This window comes from Corvus hawaiiensis, chromosome 2 (genome assembly GCF_020740725.1).
Source record: "Corvus hawaiiensis isolate bCorHaw1 chromosome 2, bCorHaw1.pri.cur, whole genome shotgun sequence".
NCBI classification, from domain to species: Eukaryota; Metazoa; Chordata; class Aves; order Passeriformes; family Corvidae; genus Corvus; species Corvus hawaiiensis.
Genome location: NC_063214.1, coordinates 28,323,432 through 28,345,921, shown reverse-complemented (window position 1 = coordinate 28,345,921; position 22,490 = coordinate 28,323,432). Strand labels below are relative to the sequence as shown.

Below are 22,490 nucleotides of genomic sequence, written 5' to 3'. Positions count from 1 at the left end.
AGCTTGCCCACACTCCATGCAGGCACCTTCAGCTCTCTGCAGAGAACAGGCTTGTCTGACCTGCTGCTGGTCAGGTCTGCACTGTGCCTTTGGGAGATGGGGAATGTTCGGGGAATGTTCGGGTGTTGCACAGGATGGCTGTGGGAGGTACCTGGGAGTGACAGCTGTCTTCAGACCTGCACCAACAGCCTGTGTGACAGCCTGGCTTTGTGGGCAGGGAGAGTCTCTGACCATATCCCTGTGTCTACATGGACAGATTCCCAGTGCTAAAGCTCTGGAGTGTGCTGCTGTGCTCGGGCACCCACCTATGCCACTTTGCAGCATTTAGTGCTGGTCTAGGTCCCTGGTTCTGGCCTTCTGTCCAGTGCCATTCAGTTGGCTTCTGACACAATCTGCACCAACAGCTCAGTTGTATTTGTTTCACATTTTGGTTTATTGGAAATTTTCAGTGCATATATGGGTTTTACAAATGATCTGTTACAAGATAACAGTAAACTGTTATTGTTGTCTTCCTGGTGTTACTCAAGTACTTCCTGTACTGCCAAATGCTTTTGGAGAACTTTGCCTATCTGGCTGTGAGACGGAAGTGATTCTAGCTTCCTGCCGTAAGTTGTTCCTAAGACATACTGTACTTGAACAGCATTACCCTGTCTGCATTATGCTGCAGGTTAAGGTTAAACAGAGGTATGAAACTTGCATTTTAATCATGTCAGCTCTAGCTTATGTAAAAGCTACAATCTGCCTTTTTCTTGGAGTTTTATCTTTTTTTCTTTGAAGTACTGGATCAAGTGAAACAGCCCAGACAGACTTGCACAATATACCCTGAAATATTAAACAGCTTGGGAAGTGTTTAAATGACAAGATAATTGAGGCTCATAAACTTGGGATCACCGCTTGATGCCAAAATCAAAGCACTGTGTTTGTGAGCTGGCCAGTGCTGCAAACAAGGCAGTCTCTTGCAAAAGAACCCAGGTTTTAGATTGTCCATATGCAGTGCTGTGATCTGGATCATTAGCAAATACGGTTTGCATAAACAGCTCTTCCCTCACCTCCTCTAATCCAAACTTTCCTGGCTCAGTTAGCTAGAAACTGTGCTCTGGGTGGCCAAGTTCATAGCAGTGTTTAGGGGTCAGCTGACAGTCAGGTCTGTCTGCTCTCTGAACAAGCTGTCACCAGAGTACTGCCAACAGAAAAGCACTGGGCTACTGCTTAGGGAAAAAGAGATGAAGTTCAGTTCTGTGCTTCCTTGGATGAAGGAAGATTCATGTCAGTGCTGCAGCTCTGCATGTGGAAATGGCCTTAGCCTCAAACACACCCCGTGCTAGGCTTTGGTTATCTGGGGTTCATAGCCACCAGCCAAGACACCCCTACGGAGGCTTGTGGGGTCCTCCCCAAGGAGGAGCTTGAGGGGAACGACTCCATGAAGTGTAAAGTGAAACTGTCAGATAAGCTTCCATCTATGCTTTGTTTACAACAACAGTGACCACAGGGAGCTCCCTTTAGATATAAGACCCTCTGCACTTGGTCAGCCTTCCCCTTGGACTTGTTTCAGTCAGCAGGGAGATAGAACTGAAGAGAATCGGTCTTGTTGTCTCCTTCCCATCTCATCTGGCTCTCTTCTGTCATGTCTGGAAGTTGGGGAGAATTTCAGCTACTCTCCTGCGTAGCTGGTTTCTTCTTTCTTCTCTTTCCCTTTCCTTTTTCATCAGTAATGGGTACTGCCTCCATGCCTTGAATGCGTTCAGTGAAAGTCTCCTTAAAGAAATTAGGGACACAAGGAACAAGGTGACAACGTGCAGATGTGTTCATAACATAACAGGCAATCAAAAGAGCACTCCTATTTGAGGGGGGAATTCAAATCTCAAGGATTTGTCCTTTCTGCTGATACTCAGGGCTGTCACATGTTAAGCATCTACATGCAGACCATTTCATTGATATGTCAATCATGCTGGGGAAAAATAACATATTTCCCTTTTCTATTCCTCTCCACCAAGAATTTTGCTCTTCTCTCTGACAGGATTCATTAGCTGGTGTTTGCTTAGAACTCTAAAGATGAAAGAGGTTTTCTGAGGAATAAACAGGGCCTCTGAAAGAAGTTTCTTTAGGAAAAATGCAGGTTCATTTGGTCCAGACCAACCCCTTGGGAATGGAGGCAGCTGGGCTCCAATTCTTACCTGATTTTAATCACCCCATCACAGGTGCCCTGCCCTGGGTTCCCACATGGGTAATAGGGACCAACAGTCCTGTCTAAAGAAGAGTTTGTTATGGCAAGGTCTGAACTGCCTTTTGCTGGTGGGGGAAGAGATAATAAGGAATGACAGGTGATTGTGCTCCTAATAGGAGGTCATATGTAGAATGAATCCAGTCTCTTCCTGGGTTTGACTTTCCCCTGGTTCCTCCAGTTTGCTGGCTTATTAATGTTAAACTGTGCACTATTCAGAACTTACTGATGCAGCAAGCTAGAACAGGTCTGCCCTACTATGTAAGAGATGAATTTAATTTAATTCAATTCTTCCTCCAAGGTGCTGCAGATCCCATTGAGGCTGTGCAAAGGCACAGCCTATTCATGACTGCATAAAATTACCATGCTCTTTCATGGTGAGGGAGGTGAACAGACTTCTGTTTTCTGCTGAACTTTGACAATAGTTTTTTCTTCCTGCTAGAATGCTTTTTATGGGACAAGGAGTGGACTGGGTGTGTCCAGCTCTAGTCATGATTGGTAGAACTGACTGCTCTAGTTTTTGCTGTCAAGATAGGCTGGTGATGGCAAAAATGTAAAGACTCCTTAAGTAGGATTTCTAGTTGATCAACTTTGGATTTAAGAACTAAATAATCTGCTGTGGACAAAAAAGTACTATGTAATTCCTACACAATCATTTGGCTTGCTATAATTGTACTTAAAGATTTTCCTAAGGCAGCTTTTAGCAAAAGCTGCGTGGCCAGATCTGCTAATCAGCTTAGAAAGTTTCAGCTACTTATCCTTACTTAGGCTTTCACTGTATTCTCTTTTTTGAGATTTAAAAGTCCTGTGAAGGATGCCATTACACTTTCATTTCCAGGCTGCATGGAAACTTAGCATAAACCAGCTGATGCTGTCTGTGCATATCACAGAAGCAAAACACCAGCAGTATAGAACCTGTTTTTCCTGTGTTCCTGGAGAGCAGCTGACCTGTCAAAAGTTGTCCCTAAAATCATCTACAGGGTATATTAAACTGAAGTAAAAAGGACTGCTGGTCAGGGCATACACTTACTTATTACTGTGTTCAGTAGCAATCTTCAGCCTCTCCCATAAGGCCCTTTTTTCCTCCATGATATGATCAAACCATGCCCAGAAGTACTTCCTCATGAGGCAGACTGTGTGGAAGGTATCTGCTCTCTCCTCCTGAGTGGAGAGATAATCCTTGTACTGGGGAGGAGGACAAAGAAACAGGTGAGAATGGCTTTTTTTCTTCTTTTCTATCCCAACCTCTGGCCCAATAAATAGAGCAGTGCTGAGATTGTGGCAGTGAAGGGTAGTGGGCACATGAAGGGTAGTGGGTACAGGAGTGGAGGAAAACCAGCAGGGAGCAGGGTGAGAGAGCGGAGGGTGGAGGAGCAGTGTGTAGGAGAAACTTCTGGGTGGAAGATAGTGATGGAGAGCGAGCAGCTGAGAGAAGGTCTCTGAAGAAGGGAATAATGTTGCTGGAATGGGGATAGCAAAACTCTGCAGAGGTTGTGCTACAGGTGAATGAATTTGCACTGTGGTGAGGGGAGAGTGTGGCAGCAGCCAGCTCTCTTGGTATCATTTCTCCACTGTGGTGCAGGCCAACCTTTAGCCAGTTCCTGAAGCCCCGCCTCAGTAACATTTGGGAGTAGAAGTCCTCAGCCCGAGACATCTTCTCCCTGAGACTCTGCTGGGCATCCTGCAGCCAACTCATCAGGCATTTCCTCTGCAGGCCCAAGCTGTGATGCCTTTGTGCCACCTGAGTGAAAACAGCAGAGACAGCAGCTGGTTACCTGAACTGGTGACTACCTAAGTATAACGCCACAGAAAACTGAGTGCACTAGAAAATCATCTCAGCTTTTTGGGTCACCCCCAAATCCAGATTTCTGACAGCTGGAATAACTTACAGGATCCCACAAAGAGGGGTCAGCATAAGGAACACCACCAGTCTCTCTACCAGGCCATTGCTGCATCACTTCTAGAGAATGCCCTTTTGAATGAGACGCTCAGTTTAACTGATTGTGGATGGGGCAGAGGCATGGCCTGTAACAGCTTAGTCCAACCCTGTCCATAATGCTGACCAGCAGGGTGGACATATGGAACAGCTTGTATCCATCTACTTCTTCCCAGCTGGAAGCCTTTGTGCATTTGGTGAAGTACTGTGAGTAGCTTCAGTTCCAGTGACTTAAATGAAAGCTTTCCAACTTAGCCCTGGGCTCTGGCTCGATCTTCAGGATACGGCTGAGTGTTATCAGTCTCCCCCTGATAAGGGATGCTTAGTCAGTCACGTGTGGAAATGTTTCATTAGCAATACTCCTGCACTGAGGTCTCGGAAGCTGCCACTCATTGTTCTGCACTGAGGATAGGGCCAGGATAGAATAGATTGTTGGATTATCACCTGAAGTGTCCTGCCACTAGCAGTGGCCAGCTCTGTACCAGCAACTTCAGAGAGAGGGAAAGCCCTGATGACAGGCTGGGGTTAACTCCTGCAGCTGAAGTTGCTTGGTGGTATCTCACTGATAAGCTTTGCTGTGGAGTACGAGAACTGGCAGGTGCATGCCATATAACTTCAATTATTTTTTTTCTGTTTAATCCTGGTTAATCAGCTATAAATGAGGATGCCATCCCTGCAAGTTTTTAGTGGCTTTTAATGATTATTGTCAGATGGGCTGATTTAAAGAACTAATACAGGGCAAGGTATGCAGGGAGAATTTTTGCTTTTTCCATCTCTATCTGGCCTAAAAGCCTATTAAGACTTCTGCTAAGTGCTGCATCTACTCTTCTTCCCTTCCTGTTATGGCACCAGTCATTTCCTTTACCCTCAGCATTTACCACTACATTTTCCTTGGCTTGCTCCCTCAGCCTTTTCCATGGCAGTATTCCCAGCTTTCTGAGAAGGACCTTCTCATAATGATCTTTAGCCTTTTTCTGGAGCTGCTGTTCTTTCTCCAGCCTCCTCTGCTTCTCCAGTTCTTTCTGCAATACAAAAAGCAGTAGTTTTAATTCCATCAGGATGAAGAGGATATTAAGCAATGACAATAGATTATCATATTGGAACTGGAGGTTCTGACCTGACAGGAAATAGGGATCTGTATCATCTTTAGCACTGCACACCAGACATGACCCCATATAGTAGAACCTGTGTCCTAAAGCAAACTGTCTTCTCCTGGGAGATGATGTGGCAGGAACCTCCTTTGAGGTCCAAAGATGGTTCTGAGTTTATGCATGGACCCTACCACTTAATTTAGCCTAAACAGAAGGGGAGGGATGTGGGCATTTCATAACTGTAAAATACTACTTTTGACTGATACTCAGGGATGAAGGTCAAACGTACTAAAACACTCCAAGCAGATCAGTAGTTGTAGGTTGAATTCCTGTAGGATTTCAAATGTACTATTTGGGTTATTAGGACAAGTAATTTCCAACTAACAGTAATGATGTGCAGATATTCCTAGGTTAGCTCCAAGGAGAGAATGCTTCTATTCTTCAGGTGGAAATCTGCCCTTGATACAGCAGTCAGGCTTGTTTACTTTTGAAACACATGTTTGTGACTGGTATCACTGTGTACAATCGAGGGGTGACAAGAGTGGATGGAGTCTGAGAGTAGACTGAACATGCTGTCACTGTGGGGGGCTTATGTGGCTCTGTCTTAGCAGAGAATGCCCAGCAGCTGGGACCTCTAGTCCTGCTGAGGAGACAGACAACATATACTTCATAGCACGTTTGGGACACAGCCCTTCCCCTAACGCTGCCAGAAAGGGGAAGATTGTGAGTGTGTATTGTGGGTGCTGTGCTGTGGAACTCTGCTCTACCAGTGAAGACCTTCAGTTCACATTACTCTGGCTGCTGACTGAGTACCAGTGGGTAATGATCCTCTTCCCTATCCCTGCTAAATGGGGAGAAACAGGTGAAACATTTGGTCACCAGCTTCTGCTGCCTTCTCTCCTCCCGGCGTTTTTCCCGCTGTGCTTCCTTCTCCTCGGCTTCCTTCCTCTGTCGTGCTTCCTGTTCAGCCTTCAGCTGGGCCTTGAAATGGAGAAAGGTGAAATTCAATTTGTTTCATGTGACCTTTTCCATGAACACAGATCTTTAAACTTTCCTACTGTTCCTCTAGTATTGACCAGCATCTGGAACTTCAGAAGAAAGCAGACCTTTTCACATACTAGACATGATCTCTGCTCAACAGTGATCTGTGGAAGGGACAGGAAGGAGGGACTGTCCTTTTTACTACCTATATACATATCTGCATCAATCTATCTATTTATTTTTCTATGTATGTACATGTTTATCTTTCTTTGCCATAAGTTACAGTATTTGTCCACTCTTCCTCTAAAAAAATGTAAACCACACACCAAGTCATTTATTGAGAATTTGATTACTGAAGTCAGTTCTGAATCCCTGGGCCCTGCTCTCAAGTTTAATTTCCACATGCAAAGCAGCGTTACAGGTACCCAAACATTTCTTTCCCCAAACACTGAAGATAACACTTTCTACTCCTAATGCAACTTACTAGCAATGTTTTCAGTAACAGTTTAATACCCTAACTTGAAGAAGGCTCCTCTGTTTGATGTGTATCACAGAATTTGTGTATTAGCTATACAAACATTGTCAGTATCTTCCCTCTTCAGCAGCGATTTGCTAAAAGGTGCAGATTTTTACTAGGCAAGACTGCATGTCCTCAAGCTGCATGTGACCAGAGAGGAAAGGCAGGGAGGGGAACCCCACCACTGCCAGGTCCCATCAAGTGGATCTCTGTGTGCACTTCCACCCTTACCGTTCTCAGCAAAGACAAGCTACAATCATGGGGTAGGTGTGAAAAAAGGGGGGTGATAGGGGAGGCTGCTTCTAGAACTGCGACTTCAAGTTGAAGTGTCTGCCTATGCTATAGCAGGGCTGGTGCTGCAAAAGCAGCTCTAACTACTTCTTTTGATGTGTGATGGACATTTGCTTTCTCACAAGTCATAAAACTCCTGCTTTGGATAAAGGGCTTTTTCTTGGTCCCTGACTCTGGGGTTAAATCAGCATTTCTTGTAACTGGAATGATATGAAAGACACTTTATTTCATTTTCCACTTTCCTTACCAGTTTTTCCTCTGTTTTTCGTTGTTTGGCTTCTTCTAGTTTCCTCTTCTGTTCTGCCCGCTGAATTGCTCTCTCCTCCATCCCTACAGAAACAGAAGACATAAAGCTTAGAGGAAATGAGCTACAGTGTTATGGCAGAAGTTTGGTGAACAAGGATGCATCACTCCATGCCGGGCCCCACTGCCCTGGCAATGCCAGCACAAAGGGACTTGCTTTCTGCAGCCTCTTACAGCCAGCAGTGTTGTGAACAAGGAACCTAAAAATGTTTTTGAGATGACTCAGGACCACAGTAATGACATTCTCTCCACCCTCCTTGGTTGACAGGCACAGCCATGAGGCTTAGTTATGAAAGAAGCTGTGTTCAGAGGGTTTGTCCCTGCCTTTCCTGATTGAGGGCTGAGGCTCAGGGCACATCATTTAGCAGCAATTGCTGTAAGGTCTCCAGTAAGCTCTAACTGCTTATTTAAAAGCAATTTCATGACAGAAAGCATCACTGTCACAGTGACATACAGGTACTTGGTCCCACTAGTAAGAAACTGCTGCATAATGCTTCTTTTGGAAGGTAAATTGCAATGCAGGGATCTTGCTGGCCATCAGCAAAGGTGCTACACACAGAACATGCAGAAGAGTTGGGAACCTGTGCTTGCTTCCTCTGCAGTTGCAGACAAAGCAAAGGCTGGAGCAGTCAATAACTGGGAGGCATTGAAGTGTTTTGAACACAGTAGGTTTCTGTAGGTACAAAAATGCTGCTAGCGAGGACTTCTTGTTATTTTCTAAGTCCGTGAGAGACTTTTCTCTCTCACAGAAGAGGTAGCAGGGAATGTAAACAACCAAGCCACCTGCAACCTTGGAAAGTCTTGTTTATGGTATAGTAGAAAATATTTTGACAATGGATGTTTTAGGATTTTGGCCAATCACCCCCAAGGGGTGGCTGGTCCCTTGTCCAATTAGACTATGAAGAAAAAAGTCTATAAAAGGTTTGTAAAATAATTAAATAAATCAATCTTGCTGCACAATTCCTGCCTGTTGGATCTTCTCTCCTCCTCCTCCCTATGGTTGCAGGACACGGTGATATACCGTAGGAACCAGGCCTGCGGTAATAGGTTTCCTCAGATTCTCTTCTCCTCTCAGCTGTCCCAGGGTTCTCTGGCAAGGGAAAACCATGCAGTGATAACTTCATCACTGGATTTTTTTGGGGATCTTTAAACACAAACACTTGAATGCTTGCTGTCTCTAAGGTGTGCAGAGTTCAGGCAAATCAGGGTGAATGATGGCTTGGACTAGATAGCGTTAGAGCTGAACACAGGTAGTGAAAGGCAACTATTAATGCCCAACTATCATGGCAAAAAAGGTCTGGTGATGCCCAAACTATTGAAATATCACAATGATTATATTCCAGGTAACCTTTCATGCAGGCTGTGACTACTGTGCATTGATGCAGAAGAACTTCACCATAGGATATAACCAGAATGCTAATTTACTGATGAAAAGGCTGTGTTGCATATTTATTGTGAAAATGCTGTTCCAGTGTGGCCAGAGAAGGAGAGATATCTCAAAAAAGGCAGGGATCTGGAGTTCTTTCCCCAGCCTGGCTACTGTTGTCTCACTAGGCATTTAATTCCCTTCGAAATCTCAACACCTCTGTCAAAGCTGGATGAAAATGACTGGCCAGTTTGAATGTTACTTGGATGCATTGACACAGACCTGTGCCATAAATCGAATCTCTCCTGATGGGAGAGAGTTTTTAAAGTCCTTGCCAGGAGTTAGTTCGAGAGACAAACGGAGACTTTCAGCCTTCACAGCTGCTAGATAGTTGTTTATTAAGTCTTATCAGAGAAACAGTCACTGGCATGACCCAGACACAGCACAGAGCAGAGAATGCAGGAGAAAAGCCTAATTATCAAGATTTACACAGCCTTTTAAAGATAAATTACCCAATTAAAAAAATGCAAGATATTTTCACTTTTTTACCAATGTCCAACAAGTTCCTAAATCATGTAGACAGGAACTGTGGAATTCTTTATCCAATCATCCCAGACCACTACTGCTGCAAAATATGGAGTTAGTGAAGAAGAAGAAAGAAGCTTTTAACTACAACTTATCCTCCATTTTGAGGTTTTCTACTTTTATCTATTTATTATGCAAATAGACCTAAAAACTAAATTTTTCACCCTGTGGTAATATCACATAGTATTCTATCACCTAATTCACACTGGTTTAGTTTCTAGTTCTTTTCTAATAGTAGGCAGTTTTTTCCAAGGTTGGAGGTCAAAACAGTGTTGTTCAGGGGGTAAAACCCCTTCAAAACAGGCAGAGAAATATTCTCTGCACTCTGGGTTCCTACATGCATGACGAAGGGAATGAGACTAATGGCAACAAACCCTGTACAGCTTCTCTCTCTGAGTTTTGTCATAGCAGAGACAACCACAGGTGTTAGGACTAACTGCCACAACAGTGTACTAAGTGTGGGCATGAGGGGTTTGCAGTGTCCCAGGCTTCACAGATGCCTGTCTCAGATAGGAAAACAGCTCACCCTCTCTCACAGCACTCATCAGACTGGGAAAGAGAATGCAGAATTTTACTTGCATAAAATCATCAACCAGCAAAGCTGAGGCAAAGAGAGACATTTCCAGATAAGCTGTTGAGAAAAGCAGTCTGGAATGGTCTTTGCTATCTAGAACAATACCTTTCAGTATGGGATGAGGTGAGGTCAGCCAGCTGGAGGGCCTCCTGCCTTGCACTGCTGCCCTTGTGTTTCCTGGCCCATGAGAATCAGGTAGGCTATGAAAGAAAAGAGTAAAGAAATTCTTCAGTGAATGTGGTCAAACTACATCTCATACCTACCACCTATGGCCTTGCAGCTTCTGTTCTCCATTGTGCTGCATTATCCCTGATACACCCTTCTTCTGCTTGAAATGGGACTGATGATGCATCCTTGCAAAGGAACTGAGTTCCAGGGCTGCTGCATGGTCTGAAATATGGAGGATGATACTCCTTCTTTTCATGACTAAATAGATCCCTGCTGCTACTATGGGTGGCACTGGTGTTGCTGTTTCTAAGTGGATCCTAAGTAGAGATCACCTGGTGTTGAGCCAGTGCAGAAGGTGAGAAGGAGAGAGAACTGCGGCTAGTCTGATACTTCCCTTGAGGCTAAGTCACAGCTGAGAGGAACAGCAGATAGCACTAACATGACTGAAACATGCTTAGCAAATTCTGGCTCAGCTTGAGTGGGAATGAGACAGGATGACTAACTGACCCTGCTTTATTGAGGGCATATACCTCAAAGGGGTTGTATTCTTGCTTCTGGATTGTTTTTCCTCCCTGGTTTGAGAAACAGAATTGTTAAACGTCTGGGTTACAGCCGTAGCTTGTGCTGCCTCTTCTTTATCTCTGCTCAGCTTCTGATGTTCCTGCAGTTTAAGGATCAGCTCTTGCTGTTTCTGAAGCTGCTGCCTCTGCTCCTCAATCACACGTTGCTGGAAGGCGTGACGGTGCTCAAAACGGCTACCATAAGCAGGAGAGGTCTTTGGACTGAGTGCCTGGAACTGCTGGAGGACAGTGGCTATTTGATTCTTGTACATAGCCTGGTCCTGGGAACTCAGGGCTGCATGTCTTATGGTAATCTCCCAGGCAAATTTGGGGTTTCTGTGGAAATGAGATGTGTGAACAACATCCCAGCTAGACTGGTCTCTGGTCTGGTCAGGCTGTTTCTGTATGAGGTGAGTTTCAGTTGGCTAGGGGGAAAAAAAAGAAATTAGGAAAATTTGGCATTGATTAAAACTAAGCACTCGCCTACCCTTCCTGCACAGTGGTTTTTTTAATGCAAATCTAGTGAGATGCCTGAGAAGTAGGGTAATCTCAGCTATGCAGTCTTTATCCAGTCAGGCCAGAGGGGCCCCATTATGCACAAAGTGGAGGCTGTGGGGAAGAACTCTTAAGGAGCTGAGTGCCATTTCACCAGGAGGAAAAAGTCCTGATGAGGCAAGAGCTTTGGCAGGAATACATCCTGGCTATTTTGTCAGGGAGCATGGCTTAGGACAGCTCATTTTTCAGGGATTAGCACACTCCATTTTGGACTGTGTTGTCCCTGCTCAGCACTCAGATGGAGAATAAAATTAAAAACAGTTGTTGAAGTGGTCTACACAACTGATCTACTGAACAGTCCTCTTTTAGACGGAAGTCTACAAGGTGCTGCTTCCTCATGCCTCTTTTCCAGCTTTGATAAATGTTACCATGAAACAGGTGCACAGTGGGGAATGAGGCTGCACCTTTCTGACACATGGTCATTCTCTGAAGAGGCATCAGCTGTAAGGTCTGCTTTCTGATTCCTAGGTCAAACCCTAAATTCAGTTCCATTCCTTCAGCACAGATTTTATCAGTGCAGCAGAAGAAAAATAGGGGCCTACTAGGATAGTATAAGCACTGAAAGAAATCAACTTTTGGTTACACTTAGGCAAACAGAAAGCTTGACCTGTAATACGTGTGTGTGGGCTCTAATACTGACATCAGGATACTGCTGTGGTACAGGTTTTATAGACAGAAGGGAAGGTGGGGATCCAACCTGACAAAAGACAATTTAAGGAAGCAACCTCTGATTCTCCTCTCTTACCTCCCTGTGATGCGCATTATCCTGAAACAGCCAGTGACAGCCTCTATTTTTCCCCATACTTAAAAGCTGGAGAGCTGCACTGGCATGAAAAATATCTCTTGTCATGCAGTCAAGTTATTCTTTTTCAGTCTAAGCTGGCATCAAAGATGTAACTAATCTCTCAGTAAAAGTGATCTGGGGGTGGGATGCTCATTGCGATCAGAGTACATGAAGGGTTGTTCTTTGGCAGCACTAGAGATTATTTTTAAAACTCATCCATCGTCCTTCACATTTACCTCTGATTTTTAGACATCTCTTCTGAACAGCTGCAGGCAGGTATTTGGGGGTCACCCTGGGAAAGAAGCTTTCCTCTGGGACAATGTACTTTTTATTTCAGATTGCATAAAGTAAGTACTTTCTAAGAGTACAGCTATGCCAATAGGCAAAACTACATGGGAAGGATTTACCTTGTCTTGCTGTAAATCTTGATGATTGTTTCCTTCTGCTGTCCCAGGCTTGTTAACCTCCAGTGGCCTGTCCCCACCTTTCCCCCGTGACACAGCCTCCAGCAGCTGTTCCATCTTTCTCCTTGTCTGCACCCTCTTGATCTGCAGCTCTCGCTGTTCTGTCTCTGCTCGGCTCCAGCGCTGCCAGGCCAGAAAGCAGCAGCGCAGGAGCCGTCGCTCGTTGTGCTCCACAGCCAGTTGGGTTTTCCTGAATGACAAAACGTTTGTGTTATGGCAGGAGTGAGGCTTCTGCCAAGGCACAAAGCCACATCATTTCCTTTTGTTGCTTAACTCTGAAGGCCCTCTGAAGTTGTACAGAGCTTGTCCAAGGACGAGTGGGAGGGCAGAAAGGATGGCTGCTATTCTGAATTAAGTTTCACTAGTTCACACTTTGCAATTTCCTGTGTCGTCTCTGGAATGCAGGATAGTTGCGAAAGAGGTATCGTGTTCCCTGGCCAGCTGCATATGGGGAAGTGACAGTGTCTCACCACTGCAGCCTGCCAGACACCTGCAAGAGCAGTGTTTCTCTGGATGGTAGGGAATTCATCCAACAGCCTCCTTAATCAAAGGCACTGGCTAAAATGATCTCTGCTACACTACTACTGAAACAGCAAATATATTAATCAGGAATAAATTTGGCAACTCATATTCTCTGGAGGCCAGAGCGAGCCAGGGTGAGATTTCTAGGAAAGATACCTACAGAGAGACTGAGGCTTGTTGGAAAGTGCTAAAGCACTTGTTTCTATCTGTCCTCCTTTTCATCTGTGCCACAATGCCTCTGGCAGACTGCAGGCAGTGTAGCAATTTTCTCAAAAAGCTGCTGTTTCCCTCCTGCTGGGTAACTGACAGGCTCCTTTTACAGTCCCTGATCACCACTCTGCCCAAGTAGGGATGCAGTAGGAGGAATTCCACAGTAAAGGGTCACTACCTGTTTTGATCTTGGAGATGAACTTCCAATTGCTGTGTCTCCTGCTCTACTTTCTGGGCCCAAGCATAGTTTCTCCAAGCTCGCAGGGCCTTCAGTTGGCATCTCCAGTCAGCAAGGGCTCTGGCTTTTCCCATTTTAATTCTGCGTTCCAGAATGACTTTCAGCCAAGCAGAGAAATGTCGTTGCAAGCACTGCATGGGAGAGTTTCAAAAAACCAATGAGCAAGATACAGTCTGCCACACAAATACTGATCCTCTCCGCCCTTTGCCTATTCTAACTTTCCTTTTTGAGATTCTTTTTAGAATCCTCATTTTCAACAATTACCTTGAGGATAAAGAAAAAAAAGTATTGCAGAGCATGTGCAGGTCTTCTACAAAAAGCAGAAAGGGTCTAAAAAGAGACATCATATCATGGGGATCCATGCTTTGGAATGAAATGCACTTAGTTCACCAAGTGTAAAGGAATGAAATGGGTGAGGAACGTAGAATTTCTAGAGACATGGAAAATATTCTTAAATCTAGAAAATGTCTAAGATGTTACAGATGAGAACACGTGTGAAGAAGTCCTGCTTTAAAAAAATTTTTTTTTTAACTTAGACAAAAATCAAGTCACATCCTAGAGTGAATTTATGACACCACCTCAGCTCATCCTTGTTCCAGTAGGAAGCCAAACCTTTCCCCTATTGTGTAATTAGACTCGCTGCCTTTGGGAGTAATTTACATTGTACAGAGCAGCAATTTGCTATCTAATCTACCCCATAATTCTCGCCCTGTCACTGCAGACACTGTTCATTTTGATCCTCCAAGTGGGTCAACTCACAGGACTCTGCTGTTCCCTTTTTGTCATAGTGCCTTGTGTTAATTGCATTCCTCTCTCACTTGAAATCTTCAAATGGAGACTTACAAAAAGTCAATGCATTAGCTGTTTCTTTCTGCTTTAGGAAAGTAATCAAAAATGTCACTATTGCTTAGCTCAGCCAAGCTGTGGCTTCTCCCATTACGCCAGTCCTGAATTGTTCTGTGGTTTCATTCAGGCTTATCTTCACAGCTTAGACTGTGCTGGAGAGAGGTTGTGTACTGCTAAACAGCAAGCCAAACTCAAATCCAGCAGATGGGCAGATGGATTGAGCTGTGAGGAGAATCACCATAAAAATGATGGGACTCTTCTGCTGAAAAAACCCCTAGATGTAGACATATAGCCATCAACGATGATGACTGCTCTATTAATTGAAAACATTATGTGATGGATAGCATTCATACCTCCACTCAGGAAATTTATTCCCTTTGCTCAGACTGCCCATAGAAAATTATTCAGTACTAAAAGATCACTCTTCAGTTGCAAGTATTTGATACGTGTTTAACCCAGAGCTGACCATGGTACCAGAAAAATGAAGGTAAAAGAAAGAGGTTCCTACTAGGAATTATTAAAGTTTGTTTGCCTCGAAAGAGCTGTTGCAGTAACACAGAATATCCTACTGCACCGAGTGGAAGGGGGTCCCTGAGGAACCTGTTACTGTGGATGTCCTGGCGTGCATCAACTCTCAGAGCTCCAAATTCATCCCAGGCTGCAGCATTTCTCTTTCCTCTCCCTGTTCCTGAAATAGAGTCTGCAAAGCAGTCTTTAAAATGCCTTCCCACACACACAGTAAGGGCTTCTCAGGCCTTTTTTCTGCCACTTTCTCTTTTTATTTCCTTCCTTGAGGGAAAACAAATCTCACTCCACTTCCTACTCTGTATATCCCCTTATTTCTTGATTGCAGAAGCCTTTATGGTCTCACTTGTCTTGAGAGCTGTGTCTTTTCCACAATTCTAAGTGAAATGTCCCACTAAGTACACTGGAGGCACAGGCCCACTGGGGTTGGCACCTCAGGATTTCTTGCTGCTAGTCTTATAAGACACTTTTTGCCCTGCTCTCATACATTCCTGGTATCAGGAGGTCTTGGAAAAAGTAAAAACTTCTGCATAACCATGACTTCTTACTTCATTTTCCAAATGGTAGCCAAGGGCAGGGAGCTCAGAGTCTCAGATAAAGAAAGGTGATGCTCACTCTCTGCTTACTGATGTGAATCCTGTGCAGCAGCTCCTGAGTCCTTCTCTGTTTCTCTTCTCCTTGCTCTTCTCTCTTCAGGACCAGGGGTGGTGACACAGTAACAGACACCTCCTGCACTGACAGCTTCTGAGGTTTTTTTTGTATCTTCCCCTCCCTGCAAAGTGAACAAACATACAGCTCTAATATCTGATATACAATCTAATACCTTCTCTTTCTGGCCAATTCCAAAAGAACCACCTCTACAGCTTAGAAAGTTGCTGATTATTTTAACTTGGCCTTCTTAAAAACCACCTCTGTAATGGTTTGGGGTCCCAGAGATTAAACAGTCTGGTGCATTTTCTAAATATAGAAGGCAGAAGAAAATAGTAAATAATTTCAGTAAATATTTCATTTAAGCACTTGTATGAGAAGATTTAGGATCTCAGGGCTGCCTAAGTAAATAAATGGCATTCCTAAAAGTGACATCTCTGTGACAATCCAAGCTCAGCAAAAGAAGAAAATTATGTCTCTGCAGAATCCTCAGCCAAGAATGCTCTTTATCTTTCATAGTAGGGAAAGTATTGCAAGTGCTAGACTTTCAACACAGACTTTTTTTTTCTTTTATTTTTTTCTGTGTACTGGCTTTCTGGTGGCATTAGATGCTAACAAGGCTGGATGTGGCCACAGCGCTGATGGAGAGAATGTACAGTGGTGCAAACACACTCCTGCTTTGTGTTTCAGTGCACATACCATAATGGCTGAGGAGAGGATAACACTATATTAGCCCACCTTCCCACTCATGGAAAACTCTGTCACTGATGTTGGTAACAAAAGACTAAAAGGTTTTGGGAGAGTTCAGAGACAATAACAGCTGTTTTGTTTGGGATCACCACTGCTCTTACATTTAACAAAAGGAGCTGATAAGTGCTTTCATATCTCTACACACACACACACCCACACACCCTCTTCCTTACATTCTCCAAACTTTTGCCACAGTGTGCTTCTTCTCAGCCATTTCCTTTCGCAGCTTCACCATTTGCCTCTGGATCTCCTCCTCCTCCTTCTTAGCCTGCAGGGCCTTCCTTCTATCCTCCTCCTGTGCTTGGAGCCTGGCCTCAGACAGAATTGCTTTCTTCAGGGACTCTTTTTGTCTCTGAAGCTCTAAAGCCTTCTGATGCCTCATTCGGTTTTCTTTCACCTGGGAAGGAGGAAATCGGCAAAATCGGAGAGCAAGCACCAAAGGCTGAAGAATTTGAAGCTCCCTGTAGACTGCCAGGCTGGGTCACAATCCACCTTTCACATTAAGAAAGAAACCCTACCCGTAGCTGGCACTGACTGGAGAGATTCTGCTCTTGACCATGTGAGAGAGTGAAATTAAATCAATATTCCTTAATGGGAGCAAATTCAGAACTGACTGCTATGGCAGCTCTTCCTGGAAGTCTTCAGAAAAAGGGAGAAAACCTGAACAGTTTTAGTGAAAGCTGACTGTGCAAGCTACTGCTGAATGGCTAATGTGCACATGGAAATGAAGTAAAGTTTCAGCTGAACTGGGGAAGAGTATCTTTGGGTAGTTGCTTCCAAGTCAGAGATTATTGCAGGCTCTGAGAGAATACTGGGGAGGTATCACTGAGCATTTACTCTAATCCTATAATCCTCCATCTTATTCCTTTTAACTGAGCTGCCTTGCCTGCTCACCTGCTTGTGTCTGAGCTCCATGATTATTCGTGGATCTGCATGGTTTTTTTTTTCCTTGATCTCTTCAAGTCTAAGGTGTTTTGCTATACCACAGTTCACAACTTCACTCTGCAAAAGATGCTGAAGGTATTTCTGGACAGAGGAACTTTCCATTTCACATTCCAGATAGCTGCACAAGTCTGAAATGAGAAATTCAGATTATCTCAGGCTAGTCTGAAATGAATAAACCCTTCTCAGATCACAAAGCCTAATGTAATTAAAGGGATCACTTCCCCAGACTGTGAATGCATTTCTGATGAACGTGGACACACTGACTGCACTCCATTTATCCCCAGAGTCTTAATCAGTCTCCCACTGAACACGCTAGAGCACTAACAATGTTTCATCCATTTTTTACTGTCCCACCTCTCATCATCTCAAATGGCTGTATAAACTTGACAGGCCTCAAAAATACAGGTTCACAAAAGAAAAAAAAATTCTCTTTTACAAGGGGAGACACTGAATGTTTATGAGGTGCATTTATGCAGTCATACAGCAAAATGCTGTAAGAGCTGGGGGACAAAAATCATCATCTTTAATCTTGTTTCTACTGAGTCCACTGTCCTGGCCTCAAAACAACTGTTACCTCTCAGTCTGATAAACCATAAGACCTGACCTCCTTCCCCAGCACAGCCTCAGAGACGAAACCAGGACTTGCTTTGCAGTGCTCTCACCATCAAAGTGCTCATACTTCGGAGGGGCTGCAGGAGGCTCTTCCTGAAGGACAGAGTCAACTTCCTCTTCTCCATCACTCAGCTCCAGTTGCAGTTTGGACTTCATCCACTTACTGAGCAGCTCTTGGGCTATCATGAAGAAAGAGACCGATGACTTCACTTGCGTAAAAAAACTATATGGCTAAGTGTAAACTAGCAATAGTCTGGGATAGCTGTACGCTGAGAATGACTGCAAGCTGATCGGCAACAGAAAATGGAATAAAGCTAATAGTTCAGTTCTCATCTTCTTGATCTATAAAAGAACAGGAAGAAAAGGTGCCAAATTTTGTCCCTGTCACATGTGTCACAAATTAATTCTTCTCCTCCTTATTTTTCCTACTATGATTCCATGGGCATTTAGATCACTCGTGATTATTTTACAGCATTTATTGAGGAGATGGAATTCACATGAGATAATTCATAACTCAGATAGTTTTCATATGTTTTACCACTGCACTTGTAGACACTTAGATGGTTTCCACATCTACAGCCAAGGCTGTCATATGCTAAATTCAGAAGAACTGCTGTTTGGACAAACATTTGCTTCATGTGTACAGGTTAACCCTTTGCAAGTACCACATGAGCTACTGGAGAGTCTACGAATCTCTCAGGTGGCAAACTGCACCTGGGACTCAGGGTTAAGACTGCAGCTACAGGAATGCACCCATGATGGATGTGGTGCTCCTCAGTGAGCTCAAATGCCTAATGAACAGCTGGGTATGAAGTCCTTCAATGGACTGTTTGCATCTCCAGTCTTCTGTGGAAAAACAAAAGAATTCCTTTTTCAGAGTTCCTTCTCAAAAGCAAGGTCAGCTCACGTGTCTGCTACCTCAAGAAACCAGCTGACCTTGCTGTATGGGTGGCCAAGCTGTTCCTGAAGCAGGACACAGGGCTGTAAACTGCAAGGCGTCAGGAGCAGCCCCACAAGAAGTGGAGCCATCCTCAGCCGTCCATGCGATGAGGATGGACAAGGAGCTGGGATCTCGGCAGCCACTCTAGTGGGAGTCATTACACAGTGTAAGGCACACAGTCAACAGACAGGAGCAAACAGCTGCTCCAAATATTTCCCAACACAAAGTGAAGATGCTCCCTGGTATTTCTAAGGCAATAAAGCCTTTTTCAAACTTTCCTAAAAAACGGTGTGTTTTTTGAAGAAAGCATAAATCTAATGTTTGTTGTCCTTCAATCACTTTTATTCTCTTTCATAATCTCTCAGGCCAGCTCAGAACAGGGAAATATATCTGATAACAGAAAGAAGAGCAGAAACAACTTGCCACTTGGGGAAGGGTTACTTTTTTGACTGGGATTTGTGATCTTCTCATAACTGGAAGAAAAGCGTTCTGGCACTTCTCTTATTGACACCTTCCTTTGAAAAGTGGGCTATGTGTAGTTAATACCACTAAGTATTGTAATAATGGATTCCAGATAAAAGAAGTTCAGTTGAGCTAGGAACAGTTCTGAGAGATTGGTAGCTATAAAAAGGAAAACCCTAGCAGAGAAACAAAAATATTAAAGAAACGTGAGGAAAGCAAGGAACCTTTTCACCAAAGGAAAAGACAAGGCTTTTCACCAAAGCCAAGACAGCTCCTTTGGAGCCTCTGTGCTGTATAATGCATTCAGACAGTGCACTCTAAGTAGGTAAGTGTATTCCATGTTGTCAGTTGAACCCTTGATGATGACAAGTGAAAAAGCTGACTTCCTGTATTGAAGTGGATGCTCTTAAGATGTGTCATCATCCTGTTCTGTAATGCTGACTCGTAAAAGAGCGGTTAACTCAGTTTTTAAAATCCTGTCTCCTATCAGCTTTTTACACTGCAGACATATTCCCAGCACTGATGGGTGATAATTTCCCTCCTCTTTGTTTTTTAAATCTACTACAGTCTTACTTTCAAACTGCAGCAAGCACCTTTGGCTGCAGGCTTTAAAAAGAAATATTTAGTTAGCTCATTAGTGAGGAAAATTTTGCATCATTATTTGTAGATGTGAAATTTACATAGAGCAACTCCATTTCCACATCTAGTCTGCTATCAGAAATATGTCAGGTAATTTCACCTGGTTTCCTACAGCCCACTACCTTGGCTTTGACCATACAGTGTGTCTTCAAGGGCAGTTCTTATCCTTTTCTTGACCTGCTATCTCCAGGAGACAGAGAGTTTATCCTTCTTTTAGGTATGTCATTTAAGATCAACCTTGAACTTCAACAACTGATCCTTCTTATGCCTTTCTCCATTAGATGAAAGACATCTGACTATTAACTGTTTCTTGTGAACTCAAGCTTTGCAAGAGCCTGTTCAGATCAGAACAACAAAGCTGGATCAAGAACAGTTCATTTCAGGCAGCTTGTGGCAAGCAGAATTTTAGCTCACCTTCCTCATGGGCCTCATGATGATCTTGCAGCCGTTCTGCGGTTTCCAGACTTGTCACAGGACCCCAAGGCCTCTGTGGATACCTTGACTTTTGAAGGGAAAAAGCTTCAGAGAGAGCATACTCAGAGGCTCGGTCCACTCTCTTTAAAGAAAGAAAAACATTTCTAACGATATTAATTTTTACACTTCCTATATCCACATTTCTCCTCCAGAGAGCAAACATCAGTGGGAATGTAACACAAAACAGCATGGCTGTTAAAAGGAATAGATTTCTTTTGAAATGCATTTCTACGACTGCTTGATTGCATAAACTGGACTTAGAAGTCATTAAGCAATAAACACTCATTTGGCAATTAATGCCAAACACAGAGACTGGAGAACACAGAGAGAAAGGAAACACCCAGGAGAGAGACTTGCTGAGCTAGTGCCCAGCAACCAGCAACTATGAAATTTTTATCAGCTTTTTGTCATAGCCAGGCTGAGAGACTTCCTGTCCCATATTCATCTCTCTGCAATGTTAATGGTCCTGACATGTCACTGTGTTTTCACAAGTAACACCTGTGCCCCAGACAGTCCATATTTCTGAACTCTGTCTGTGCTGCTGCCAGAGGCCCAGGATGCTGCCTGAGGAAGCAGATGCACACTCCTACCTGCCACAAGAAGCAGGCTGAAAGTGGGAGCATGGATGTGCCCAAGGAAGCAAAACAAAGGGAACCTCACCCTAGAATTCATTTTGATGTCAGGTGGTTGCAGGTGCAGGACGCGGTGCTTTGGGGTAAATATCTTGTATTACTTGCCAAAAAAACCTGCAGCACTGCTCAACAGCAAGTTTTGTGTGTTGAGTTTTATGCACAGCAACAAGACACCTTACTCTTCATATATGAAGAGCTGGATTGGAAGGGACCTTTACAGGTCATCCAGTCCAGCCTCCCTGCCAAGAGCAGGGACATCTTTGATAACACCAAGTTGGATGGGAGTGTTGCTCTACTTGAGGGCAGGAAGGCTCTGCAGAGGGGTCTGGACAGGCTGGATTGATGGGCTGAGGCCAGTTGCATGAAGTTCAACAAGGTCAAGTGCCAGGTGCTGCATTTGCGTCACAACTCCAGGCATCACTACAGGCTGGGGGAAGAGTGCTGGAAAGCTGCCTGGCAGAAAAAGACTTGGGGATGCTGTTTGACAGCAGCTGAACATGAGCCAGTGTGTGCCCAAGTGGCAAAGAAGGGCAACGACATCCTGGCCTGTGTCAGCAATAGTGTGGCCAGCAGGATCAGGGCAGTGACTATCCCCCTGTACTTGGCACTGGTGAGGCTGCCTTGAGTCCTGTGTCCATTTCTGGGTCCCTAAGTTCAGGAAGGACATCGAGGTGCGTATCCAGAGAAGGGAAAAGCTGCTGAAGGGTTTAGAGGGGCAGGTGAGGGAACTGGCATTGTTTAGTGTGGAGAAATGGAGGCTCAGGGGTGAACTTATCACTCTCTACAAGCACCTGAAAGGAGGATGTAGCCAGGCAGGGGTCAGTCTCTCCTCCCAGGTAACAACAGACCGGGTAACATGGAATAGCTTCAAGTTTTGTCATGGAATATTTAGATTGGGTATGAGGAAAAATCTCTTCACTGAAAGGGAGATCAGGCATTGGAACAGGCTGCCCAGGAAAGGGCCAGAGTCACCATCCCTGGAAGTGTTCAAACAACCTGTGGATGTGGCACCTGTGGACGTGGTTTAGTGGTGAACATGGTGGTGCGGGGTTAATGGCTGGATTCCATGATCTTAGAGGTCTTTCCCAACCTTAACGATTCCGTGATCTTCAACCACCTCAGGTTACTCAGAGCCTCGTCTGTTGACACAACCTGACCCTGAATGTCACTGAGCAAGTTATTCCGCCTTGGCCCACTGTTCCATGCCACCCGATCCAAACCTCGGCAGGGACTAAGACAAACCACAGCGTTCCAACCTCTCGTGTCTCTTCCTGAACCCGAGTTTCACGCTGCCAACTTTGGCGCCGTTCGCTCGAGTGCAGCGCGGACTTCCCACCCGCCGGCAGACCGCCCAGCCCTGGGAAACCTCATCCCTGCTCCTGACCCTGCCGTGCTAACTGCCCGCGATCCCAGGGCAGCGGGATCCCAGGGCAGCGGGATCCCAGGGCAGCGGGATCCCAGGGCAGCGGGATCCCAGGGCAGCGTCCCGCCCCCGGCGCCCCCCGAGCCGCTGAGGGCGAGCGGGCCGCGCTCTCCCCGCCGTGCCCCGTTACCTGCGGGAGGCGCTGCCCCGGGAGAGCCATGGCCGCACCGAGCACGCCCGCCCGCCGCCCGCCGCTCCCGGCCATGGCAACGGAAGGGCGGTGCCTGC

At 44.8% G+C, this 22,490-nt stretch overlaps 1 protein-coding gene across 3 annotated transcripts; it reads right to left on the bottom strand.

The window, feature by feature from the left end:
- Positions 1 to 417: 417 nt before the first annotated feature.
- Positions 418 to 22,458, bottom strand: CCDC191 (coiled-coil domain containing 191). Of its 3 annotated transcripts, none has more exons than XM_048293953.1 (16): positions 22,393 to 22,458; positions 20,148 to 20,235; positions 17,743 to 17,871; positions 17,030 to 17,208; positions 16,309 to 16,532; positions 15,353 to 15,509; positions 13,307 to 13,497; positions 12,340 to 12,586; positions 10,564 to 11,018; positions 9,971 to 10,065; positions 7,285 to 7,367; positions 6,128 to 6,229; positions 5,036 to 5,179; positions 3,810 to 3,962; positions 3,252 to 3,406; positions 418 to 1,755 (listed from the first exon to the last, which is right to left on the bottom strand). In XM_048293953.1, the coding sequence occupies exons 1-16, from the start codon at positions 22,420 to 22,422 to the stop codon at positions 1,623 to 1,625; spliced, it is 2,565 nt and encodes an 854-aa protein (XP_048149910.1). In that variant the 5' UTR covers positions 22,423 to 22,458; the 3' UTR covers positions 418 to 1,622. The 3 variants fall into 3 exon arrangements, with proteins under 3 accessions (XP_048149910.1, XP_048149909.1, XP_048149908.1); XM_048293952.1 differs by having other exon boundaries at positions 20,148 to 20,289; positions 22,393 to 22,449; XM_048293951.1 differs by lacking the exon at positions 22,393 to 22,458 and having other exon boundaries at positions 20,148 to 21,793.
- Between the last annotated feature and the right edge of the window lie 32 nt (positions 22,459 to 22,490).

Bases quoted from the DNA above. Each gene is read 5' to 3' on its own strand.
- CCDC191 (XM_048293951.1), bottom strand. From the start codon at position 20,493: ATGAGTGTTTATTGCTTAATGACTTCTAAGTCCAGTTTATGCAATCAA. The intron at 17,872-20,147 runs GTGAGCTAAAAT...TCTTCATGATAG, and splicing joins TCATGAGGCCCATGAGGAAG to CCCAAGAGCTGCTCAGTAAG. The intron at 6,230-7,284 runs GTAAGGAAAGTG...CTCCATTTCAAG, and splicing joins GAAAAACAGAGGAAAAACTG to GCCCAGCTGAAGGCTGAACA.